At 39.8% G+C, this 12,455-nt stretch overlaps 1 protein-coding gene across 3 annotated transcripts in view; it reads right to left on the bottom strand.

Moving 5' to 3' along the window:
- LOC135479152 (F-box-like/WD repeat-containing protein TBL1XR1) overlaps positions 1 to 9,948 on the bottom strand; it is a 33,361-nt gene extending 23,413 nt beyond the window's left edge. Inside the window, exons 1-2 of one of the 3 annotated variants that reach the window (XM_064758915.1) lie at positions 9,307 to 9,948; positions 6,326 to 6,439 (exon numbers count right to left, since the gene is read on the bottom strand). In XM_064758915.1, coding sequence (XP_064614985.1) covers positions 6,326 to 6,383 — 58 coding nt within the window. In that variant the 5' untranslated portion in view covers positions 6,384 to 6,439; positions 9,307 to 9,948. The remainder of the gene's footprint in view (positions 1 to 6,325; positions 6,440 to 9,306) is intronic. The other 2 variants (XM_064758914.1, XM_064758913.1) reach the window with 2 other exon arrangements.
- Positions 9,949 to 12,455: the final 2,507 nt, after the last annotated feature.

The raw sequence follows: 12,455 nt of genomic DNA, 5'->3' as shown, positions 1-12,455 counted from the left end.
CTGAACAGCCTGTAGTGCAAAGCATTTTATTCATCATGTTTCTTAGAGGCAATTAAATGTTATATTTACAGTCTGCTCCACAACTGCTATTTTGACTCCAAATGATTTTAATAAAAATCCTTGCAAATTTATCTTGAATGACAATGTAACCTTAGCAAACATCCCTCCATTCCACAAACCACGCAGCTGTGTGCCTAGAAGTTTCAAGCAGTTTTATATAAAATATAATACACTGCCTATAACACTGACATTTATCTATTCTATCAGGGATTTTGTTCCAGACCTGCACTTCTGTAAACAACTGAGACAAGAACTACAAAGAGTAACTTATTCTACTGTCTGACCATGTTAAAATCAATGTTGCATTTAATGTATCAGCAAACTGATATTAATTTGTTTGTTTACATTTTGATGTTCTTTGCTGATGCCAGTTTTCTAACTCAGCCCCTGAAACACTTTCAGTTTCACTGCCTTCCATGCCTACTCTGGATGCCTTCTGCTCACTGCATTGTGGTTCAAGTCAGTTGTCATTACCCCCGTTTCATAAGCGTATGTACATGTGTCATATAAGTGAAATATTCTGGAGTACAGCGTAAGGCACCAATCAAATAAAATAAATATTTGTAAGATCCGATTCTATATTAGTATTCTGATTAACATCGAGGTATGTACAGAATATGTTTTCCCCGAATTCATCATCGGCGATGATTGGCTTTGTTTCACTTTGTTGTTTTTTTTTTTTTTGTTTTGTTTTTGGAATGCTAAAGGCAAAAAAGAAAAAGTTATTTTTCGTGTCTTACTTTCATTATCTGCGTTGTCCGATCAGACAAATTGGTAAGTAGATGCATTTTAGTTGTGACTTCTACACGCTGACTGCGGTTGCAGCATATTTACTCTTGGGGCGCTTACGATTATACAGAAATACTGGTGTCGGCAGTCTAGCCTAGCCCCAAGCGCCCCAAGAGTAAATATGCCATGATCGCAGTCAATGTGTAAAAACAGTGTTTCTGCTGACCTAAAATTTTGTCTTCGGGACTGGCAACGCAAGAATTTAGCGGTCCCACAAACATTCTGCCGGGTTCCTAATATACACCCCGTTGATGCAAAGCGCAACATGAGAGTTAACTAATCACTTGATGCCTTTATTTACTGATTGAACAGAATTATCTATCAAATGCATTAGTTGTCATTTCTTCTTTCGAAAAAGGGCTGCTGCCCCCACCAAATTGAACGGCTTATCAGCCAATTCGGCTGTGTACATTTTTAAAGATTCACCTGTTTCGGCATGAAGTGTGCATGCGATTCTGGGGACTAAATTCCCATTCAGCAAGGACACTGCTCTCAGGAATTGATATGCAATCACGGTAAGCACAGCAAAGTTCAGGAAAATGTTGGCAAACTCTACAATCACTGTGCGACACGCTTCGTCAATTTATGTTGAGCCGAAACCGGCAAGGGCCTACTAGAACTATATGAACTCTCGCCTGCGAACAGCTTCTCTGGTTTCAGTATCATCGTCGTCCAAAGACGGTAAAATAAACAACCATCATTTCAAGCGAATCTCATCCATATGTATTTAACTCCTCTCGCCATGATACAACGTGTGTGATGAGACACCGTCCAAGAAAACCACTCCGTATAAAATACATGTTTAACCAACCGTGAAGCGCTTGACCACGCAGCAAACCCAACAGCTCGCTCACTGACTTTCACACTACCGCGATTCGAAAGCTTTTAGGCTTTTATATTTATCATCTTGACATGCAGGCCTACACAACTTATTATGTATATTCGTTTTCCTACCGCCTGATAAACTTTTAATTTACCAGTTTCGAAGAATTTCTACTGATCAAAGACGAGAATTTACCGGGAAACGGAAACACTGAATAATCACTTTAAACCCACCAAAATTAATATATCTACTGCTCTAGCCGATCTCCAGCCAGCTGCCTAGTGTGGTTCAGCGGGTGATGTCACAGATGTCCAACCCAAGTGTAGCTGGCCTAACAACACAGGAATTCCTACCAACACGATGTCATCTTCCAGATGGATTCTAGCTACACAGATGCAAATATACTGCCGCATCAATTTAAACCCATAATGAACACGCTGTAGTTCCAATTTGTGACACAGAATCTCTTGCCAGACTTCAGATTCCGGATCTGATCTCTGCACAGGCATTTCAAGCGCACTGGCAATATAGTTTGGTGAGCTACAGCTTTATGCTGTGTTACACTGTACGTTTCATGTGTTAATCTTAAGATTTACTATTCATTCACTATTCTTTCCCTCAGTCAGCTTCATAATAAATATTCTATTCTCACATTTTTGCGACATTTACTGCCACCTAAAATCTTGGCGACAAATACGAGTGGGACAACATTTTCTAAGTGCCAATGTGGCAATTTAATCTGTATTTAAAAAATATGCTTATCCTATCCATTAAAGAGCTACTTGTACAATGAAGTTCATTCTCAACCAGAGAGCCACATAACCATTTCTGTGCTGGGGAAAGCGGGATTGCTAAATTAAGCAATCATCCATGGGCCTGCCAAAAAAAAAGGAAAAAGAGAAAAGAGCCCACTAATACCCCATTCTGTGGAGCCCCTGTCAACAACGCCAAATGTCACATCATGTCAACCAATTCATGACTGCAACATGTACATTTATCTAAATGCCATTTGGAGGTGCGTGTGCACTGCAAAACAGAACCAATCCATGACTGGCAAGGCCCTGCCTGTTTCACCTCCTTTCCCCTGCCCCAGTCAGACACAGGTGGAAACCTCACCCCTGATGATGAATACATGTAAGTGAGTACTCTAGACAGATAGCTAACCCATAGGCTGAGGAGATCAGGAGGAAAGAGGGTGACATAAGGAAACAGAAGAGGGTGCAGAGAGGGGCGCAATCCAAAACATAATGCTGGAAGGGTTCATCAACTTAAAGGAAAGTTAAAGGTGGGCACCTAAACATAATACTGAAGATGGTTCCAAGCGAGGAATGAAACCAGAAACTACATGTATGTTACACTTATGTGTACATGTACAAGGCCTTCAGGAAGATAAACCAACCAATGAATAATTATGCACATTATTAACATCACTATACTTACTGAGAAAGACAAGACTAGCACCTGGCCTATCACTGTCAAGACTAATAACTGGCCTATGGCTGTCAGTGTCACTCAAAACAGATTGATATGTCCACAATAATACTCTAAACTTGTGTACATGTACTCAATGAAACACTGAAAACAATTTATCTCCATTCTGCCCTGTAAATGTGCCCAAGTGTAAGTTGCACTAACCACACCCCTCAAGGGCCTCAGACCCATTTCAAGTTGAAAAGCATTAATCTTTTCTTCAGGATATTCCATTTTTCTGGGTCAAGGGAGGTAAGGTTTGGTAAATTTCCCCCCACACAAATGGTATAAACCATCATGTGGGTTAATATCATGGGTTAACTAACCTCCTTAATTTGTGAGAGAAAAACGTGCAACATTTAGAACACTATTAAATTTTTTCTTCAAACATTTCACAACCTTTCATATGCATTAATAATGCTGTTCAGGTGGTCTTTAGAATTATGTTTGTTTTGCATAACCCACCCTACCTAATAATAAGGGCCCACACTCATTTTTATTGAGTTTTTTCTACAGGAAATCTTTGCACATGCCATTGCCATTGTCATTTACACCCTAAAAGATAAAAACTGTAACTGACCTAATTGTGAGGTTGGGTTGGGCAATGTCAAACAACCTACATGTAATTCTTATAATTTGTAAATAAGGCATTTTTGGACTACGGCGAGGAAGTGGAAACATTCCATAAATATGACGTAAGAAATTGTCCTTTTCACCATGTTTATTCATACCAATATTTTGCAAGTAACCATTTTAAACAGGTCAAGGTTTTGTGCACATAAAAACTCAGAAGAACCGATCTAATACCTGGAAAATAACCTTACGACTTTACGAGGCCACGACAAGGTGGTGGTCAAGACGAGGGTCTAGTAGCAACACTACAAGTAGACCTACTTGACAATGCATGAGGTCTGGTTGTTTGGGCAAGGGGCTAGCGAATTCTAGCTCTTTCTGGCATGCAGACAGTTTGTTTATGTCGCAAAGAGTGATGTATGATAATCTGGCAGTATCAGGCAAGACTGTTAACTTGTGTTTTACCCAGAGATGTGATATGCAGGTTGTTAAGCTAACAGGCATATATATGTACACATAGAAAATGTTGCCAACGTTGGTTTTTTCTTCTTTCTAGACTATCAAATTTGGATATCAAGCAATACCAAAAGAATGTGGTATATGAGCGCATATACCAAAAGCTGGGGTTAGATTACATGTTTGTCCTATGACGCGTGCATTCCTCGTAGCCTGTTTTTAGGCACCCAAACTTATCTGCACTAAAAACAAAAGTTATTTTTTTATGCCTGTTTGGATTGAACTTGTTCATGTAGACGGCAATCGAGATGTAAGTTTTCTCGAGGATTTCATTGTCAAAACTCAGTTACATTTCAAACCCATAAGTACGTCACGTGACACTTCAAAATGGCTGTCAAAATTGACATGGCCAAAGTTCCCTGTAGCACTGAAGCTCTAGCAGTCAATGTGACCACACACAGCAGGTTAATTAGTTTCACAGGTGAGTATAGTAAATTAAGAGATTCCACCATGAACGATCAGAGGAGGTCAGTTAGATTGAAATCTGCGCCATGTTTGTTGAGAGGCGTTGATGGACTAATGCTTAGTGTGGCTTAAATAAACTACTGACACTTATGGATACTGCCACAAAAAGAAAACAAAATAAAACAAAGTCATAGGTAAAGCCTGAGTGTAGATTCTGTTGTAACTGTGAACACTCCCTATTCGCACAACACTCATGTACACAAAGGCCATGCACCTCCAGAGTTCTAACCCCCAACTTCGGTATGTGCGTGAGCGCCCCACTCGGCCCTCCAGAGAACACATAACTCACATACGCCCTACAGCAGTAACACTGGGCGTTGTTTTTTTCATTTTTTCATTTCAAGTCTACTCTGTACAGCTAACAAGACTCAAATGTTATGCAGGAAAACCTCTCCACCCACACTAAGGCAGAAGGGCTTGAGCTGCAGCTAAGCAGCTAAACAACAGGGCTGGAATGTGTAGAAGCAGTTAAATCTACAGTGTATGACTAACCACGGTTCGGGTGTGTGGAAGCAGTTAGACCTACAGTGTACGACTAACCAGGGCTCAGGTGTGTGGAAGCAGTTAGACCTACAGTGTATGACTAACCAGGGGCTCAGGTGTGTGGAAGCAGTTAGACCTACAGTGTATGACTAACCAGGGCTCAGTGTGTGGAAGCAGTTAGACCTACAGTGTATGACTAACCAGGGCTCAGGTGTGTGAAGCAAGTTAGACCTACAGTGTATGACTAACCAGGGCTCAGGTGTGGAAGCAGTTAGACCTACAGTGTACAACTAACCAGGGCTCAGGTGTGTGAAGCAGTTAGGCCTACAGTGTATGACTAACCAGGGCTCAGGTGTGTGAAGCAGTTAGACCTACAGGTATGACTAACCAGGGCTCAGGTGTGCGGGAAGCAGTTAGACCTACAGTATATGACTAACCAGGGCTCAGGTGTGTGGAAGCAGTTAGAACTACAGTGAATGACTAGCCACGGTTCAGGTGTGTGGAAGTAGTTAGACCTACAGTGTACGACTAACCAGGGCTCAGGTGTGTGAAGCAGTTAGACCTACAGTGTGCGACTAACCAGGGTTCAGATGTGTGGAAGCAGTTAGACCTACAGTGTATGACTAACCACGTTTCAGATGTGTGGAAGCAGACCTACAGTGTACGACTAACCACAGTTCAGGTGTGTGGAAGCAGTTAGACCTACAGTGTATGACTAACCAGGGCTCAGGTGTGTGAAGCAGTTAGACCTACAGTGTATGACTAACCATGGTTCAGGTGTGTGGAAGCAGTTAGACCTACAGTGTACGACTAACCAGGGCTCAGGTGTGTGGAAGCAGTTAGACCTACAGTGTACGACTAACCAGGGCTCAGGTGTGTGAAGCAGTTAGACCTACAGTGTATGACTAACCAGGGCTCAGGTGTGTGAAGCAGTTAGGCCTACAGTGTACGACTAACCAGGGCTCAGGTGTGCGGAAGCAGTTAGACCTACAGTATATGACTAACCAGGTAGATCTACAGGGTAAAACTAACCAAATCTGTCAAAGCCAAAACTCACATGTTGGCATCTAAAGCCACAAATTTATATCTGCTTGACAGCTTCTTTCAATTCCAAATTTTAAAGGTGACCTTATAGGAAGAACTCACCAGATTCCTGAAGGTATCGGTAGACAAGAAAATTGACCTCATCGCTGCTGAAACTCATCTTGCTTGCTTGCAAGTCGTTGTCATCTGCCAAATTCTGCACACAACATCAAAGATCTGAGGAACAAAAGCAACACAGCTATAAGTGTATAGTTGAATTCCAGAAGTACATGTATTTTACATGTATGCTGTACATTACTGCACTAACACGTACCATCCACTGCCATGGAAGATGGTATTACTGCTTAATCAGACTATATATTATACATGTATCATATCACAACAAGTTTTGTGCCAGTGATCGGCTGATGAAAAGGTTTATTCTCAAAACAAGTGCATGCCTGTTATCACAAGCAATGGTCACATCACAAGATTTAAAAAAAAAAAAAAAAAAAAACATTTCTATTCCTAGCAAACCCTAAGTCTATACTATAAAAGAAAGGTACATATACTCTGAACATTTAATGAGTACTTCTATCTTCCTGATGGGTGACCAGAAATCACAGTCTTTGGCTACTAGCCTTATCCTTGTACTTTGTCAATACATCTAATGCACCTGTATGCGTAGCATACTATTTCACTTACAGCAAAGTTAATATTCTACATGTACATGTAATTTTACACTTATGTTCTGCCATATTTTTGACAAACACGTGACTCACCACATGTCTTTCTCGCCCCTAAAGCCTTTTCATAGGAGCAAAAAAAAGGGTTTGCTAGAAGCAACAACAAAGTGTCACAATAACGGTTACCCTTTCAATGATTTGCAGCCTTGTGTTATGTGTTCCACATAATGTTTAGCATTCTTCAAGTGACACATTTGGCTTGATTCTCACTGATTCATCCCCACTGTAGACCAACTTTGTTAAGTTTTTGTCAAGTGTGATTGATTTCCCATTGGAAGAATTTAAGTGTTGGCCTCCAAAGTATCCCTTTAAGGAGTCTGTTTCTGAAAGAGCATTTTTCCTTAAGAAACCTTAGGAGAAATACAGTAATCCCCATTTCATACCCACAATTCAGCACGCAATAAACAAAGCAACAAGCAATGACATCATCAATATCAGGTTATGTACATTGTAACACTTCAGCTCACATGTGAAGATTTATTTTCTGCTGCACTTTACACTGGAATAGACTACCATCGACAGTTTCATGGCAAATCAACGCATTAAAATGTCATACCCTGAACTGACTTGTACTTTATCTAACAGCTCAAGCCTTAGATGGTAGCCTTTCTAGAAGGCTGCTACAACCTGCCCCTTTTATCTCTGGCGCAATGTTAATAGATTGATAGTGGAAATGCCCACTTTGTCCCTTTTTTGTAGAATGTACCACCTCCATGTAATCATACATCAGGTTTTGCTCTGTTTATATGTACTCTCAATGTATGATCAAGCTGCTTTGAGGGATAAGAAATTAAAAGCCCATTGTAAATTTTTTTTAGTTATTTTGATCTACTTACAGGTTTTATCCACAAGTTTCAGAGCTGAATCATAACTATACAAGTGTGAAATACCATGGCTCCTGCAGGTTGGTATTCACTAAAACAATGGTAATAAGGTCAGTTATCTAACATATAATACTATAACATCTCCTAAAATCATACCTCACTGAATAATTCTTGGTTTCCGTTGGTCAATACACAGTCACATGATATGTCGCAAAAGGGGATATACAAAGGTCACGCGCTCAAGCAAAGCAACGTCACACCCACAAAGTAATATCCCACATTCATGAGGCAACAGGATCATTCCGTGTCAAATCATGCATTATTCTGAAGAAATTCTTAAAAATACCTTAGCATCAGGAAGGTTTGCCAAATTATGGCTCCAAATTCCCAATTGTTTTTGAAATATGGCCATTTAGAAACACCACGTACAGTTCACTTTCAACAGTCTTGAAAAGAAACCCACATTTGTTCCTGAAGCCGTTTTAGATGGCTGTAATTTCCTATTCAAAGGGACGAAAAGATCTGGATATCACCTACAGTGGTTTTCCTACTGAGGCTTTCAGAATATGGTATCGCAAAAGTAATATATTAAATACTTTTTTTAGATATTTAAACATCACACTCTCATTAACGCATGTGTTAAATTTTGTATTTTCAGTGAGCAGTCATAGATCAGGTAAAGTACATAGGAGATCTTTGTTACCTAGTTAATATAATGTAGGTATATGGTCATTTGCACAAGAAGGCTTCACCACTTCAAAGCTTTATCTTTGATGTACTTGGTGTCTGAACTATGCTCCAGAACAAACAACTGTACAATTTACTCCCTTTTTACCTTACCAGTTCACAATGTTGAAAGCTAGATAGCGCTTTGAAATATTTCTCAAATCAAGATACATCACTTAGCCAACTAAGGAAGAAAATTCAAGAGTTGTTGTCAACTACTCCTTCTGCTGAAATTCAATTTTTTTCTATGACCAATTACATACATTATTATACATATAAATGTACATGTAAGTTTTAAATTTAAACACTCCACAATAATCTTATTATAATGTCAGTCAGTTACATTAATTACAGTACTGAAGTATATTTTTTTAATGAAAAATGTAATGTAAGATTGTATTTATGTGGCATATAATAGTTATGATTTATGACTGGGAGTCATTAGGTGTGTGTACATATGATGTGTCTCCTTGCCAGTCAATTCCTCCAAAGTGCTGCCGCCAGTGAAGTAACATGCTAAAGACACCAGATAAGACACCCAACCAAGTCACCTTAAATGGACACCGAGCCAACCAGTCCTGTTTCCATGCTCTACCCTCTCTGACTCAGTGCTGATTTCTTCAGTATGACCCGACCCGGAACTCTAATATTAACGAGTTGTCTTTGTGGTGCATACACATTTAAAGTGTAAAACCACATATTATTTGCATGCTTACGTGTTAGAACAACAACAATTGTATTGCATTGAAACGCCAACAAATAGACAGCTACCAGGATAAACCAGCATACATCTCCCGTCACAACCTACTTGTTTTACCTACACGATTTCTGAGCACACGCTATACATCCATGACACAGTATAAATTCCCAGTCAGTCAGATCCAGTTCACCGGCGCCTACGAGAGCGCGCAGTCGCTTCACTCGAATCCGGAACACTTCCCTCCAATTATAATGTTGTGTACTCCAAAAGTATTTCACTCAGGGCAACAAAACTCATACCAGACGGTGCGCGAAATACTTATCTGTCGGCTACAAGTGTAAACCATACGATCTGAAAACAAATTCACATAAAACTCTGATGAAAATCTTGACATTCGAGGACCGCCGAGCAGTAATTCCAAGCAATGGCGAAAACGATGGTCGAAAACGACCGCATCACTACCTTCTTCAGGCTCTTAATGGACTATTTCTCAACTGAATAATGTGACCAGTACGTCTTGTTATAACAACCATAGTCATAAATCAAAGAAAGTACTGCATAATCATAAACTAATTATTCACACTGTCTAATTTATTAACATCTGCACAAAATATTTTAACGTGCAAGGTGGTGCAGTGATACAAGATTCACAACATGTGAACAGGCATTTGCAAACGGGGCGAATGACGTCACGCGTCATGGAGGTCATAATACAGGTTACCCTATTACAAGCACGGGGGGGAGGCTAGTAAAACGATGACCCAGTTACGATTTATTTGTAAGTTGAGATCTTTTCTATAGTAGAATGTTCATAGTAATAAATTTAACACGATATGTACGTATTACTGCCTTCATGTGATCTTAATTTCTGGCTTTCGTGAAACTCAGCTCTCTTATCCAGCACCTAACATCACGGTTAGTCCATACCATTTTTTTCTATCGGGGACAGCACGAATTCTCGGGAGGACAGGTATTGCAAAATTCGAATATACATTTATATCTTCTGAAGAAATTGCCAGAAGTCTGTATAATTTACAATGCAATATGCCTGCGTTATTATTGTTGTATTAACAACGCTTATTTTCATAACAGATTCGGCCAAAGCTGGCAAAGATAAATTGACCTATTATTTAACGACCAGGCGCGCCTAACCTATCACCCCTTCTGGAAAATCCTATATCCCAGTATTGTGGTAGATAACAGTTTCCATCTGCGTGTAATGAACCAGTCGCATGTTTCCTCAGACAAGAATGACGTGACCGATAACATTATGTAGGCGTGGCCTACAATTTTTTGCGGTCCAACCGTCACGTGTTATGTAATATGGGCGCCTCACAGTGTGGTATAACCGGTCACGTTATAGTGTATGCATGTATGCTTGGGGTTTAACGTCATACTTAAGAATTTTTCAGTCATATGACGACGAGGAGCCATTAGGTGTGTGTGTCTTCTTGTGGCAGGGTGAACCAGTCATATATCCTCTCAGTGCTGAGCGCCAAGCGAGTCACCAGTTAACATTACCGTACAGAACCGATACAGGCCGCTGTCGGGCATGAAGGCTATAACGGCAAGCGCAGAAGTGTGTCTGCCGCAACAACGCCGTTTTAAAGCAAATCTGGCCCAGTAACCGACATGCTATAACTTAGCTCAAAGCTAAGCTGGACGTCCCTACGGTATCCCGCTGTTTCGGTCATATAGACTTCCACGCGGACAATTTCACAAAACAAACTGGCTCGAACTCTACGTTATTTTTAATATCCACCAATTCCCTTAAACGGCCAAAATTTAATGTGTCAAAAACAGCCTTGGTAAACCATCTTTCTACAGTAATCCAGCCATTTAAACTTTAGAATTGGACAACTCAAATCAACGTCTGCCATTTTCAGAATTTTTTTTTCAACTTCGGGAAAGGTGATGGGCCCCGAAAAGTTTATCCGACCTAACATTCTCTTTAAGAATTGCATGCCCTAAAAAACAGAATGTTTAGTGGGATCAAATTTTTGCGACCCGTCACCCTGCCCGAAGATGAAAAAAAAAAAGAAAAGAAAGCAATTCCAAACATTGCAGATGTTGATTGTCCGATGGGAAAGTTTAAACGGCTGGATTACTGTTGAAAGTTGGTTTACCAATGCTGGTTTTGACATATTTCATTTCGGGCGTTTTAGGGAATCGGTGGATAGCAAAAATAAGGTAGGGTTCGAGCCGCATGTTAACGGGCCGACTTCAGCATATATGGCTTCAGGGTGAGTGTCATGCCAGCACTGGCCCAGTTATTGCATGCCTTTTCCGATGAAATGCATTGTGGTATATACCACGTGGAACAACAGCTCGTCTGTCACCTGCATTTACGACGATATTTTCCCATACTTTGCCATAAGTGGGTAGGTATTTCATTTTCCTGATTTTACTTTATTTTATTTCAGTACATTATGCAAATAAGCAAATTGGTAGTGACTTGTCCCCTTCACATTTGCGGCATTTTGCAGAAAAATATTAGACATAAGGATATCTTCCTTTGGAACAACACAAATTGACGTCCATGTGTTAACGGAACAAGTAGTATAGTGTGTATACTACTGAACATGTATATACATTCAGATTATAAGCTGAAGTATATAATTTCCAAATTATTGTGGACTATAATAGTGTGGGGGGAAAAAGCAAAATTAACAAGCGCCTAATTAATTATTGGAGCTTACAAGACCAAGTTAATCCCACATGAGGTCAATTGTCCAGCTTAACTGCGACAGTAATAATTAGCTTGGTGAGACGAGTATGTAGTTTGTGAAATTCGTGTCTCCAAAGAAGTCCATGACACTAGAGTATTTTAACATCGCTGTTGGTTGTATATATATACCGAGACACAATGTTATAGTTCACTAAAATTAGGATTTGAGAACCCATTATATGAGTGCAGTGTTTTTGTTTATTTCTTTCTTTTAGGATCGATATTGAACAAAACGCATATGTACGCCAATAACTGGAAGGAGAAGGCAAATGAAAGATAACAGACGAGGGCAAATACAAACGAGGAGAGAAATGAAGAAAGCTATGAAAAAGAACAGACTATGTAATGCCCATTCAACTGGAATAAATAAATTACTATAATTTGCATTTGTGTGTGTGTGTGTGTGTGTGTGTGATGTACATGTAGTTAATGCCTTACAGGTGTATTAGTCAATCTTTTTTTTTCTCACAATTGCACATTTTTTTGGATTAAATGAAAAAAACATTAACTTGCCGTATACAAGCTTTTC

Source organism: Liolophura sinensis, chromosome 12 (assembly GCF_032854445.1).
Source record: "Liolophura sinensis isolate JHLJ2023 chromosome 12, CUHK_Ljap_v2, whole genome shotgun sequence".
Lineage (NCBI taxonomy): Eukaryota > Metazoa > Mollusca > Polyplacophora > Chitonida > Chitonidae > Liolophura > Liolophura sinensis.
Note: the sequence above shows the minus strand (reverse complement) of the source record. Positions and strands in the feature narration are given on the sequence as shown.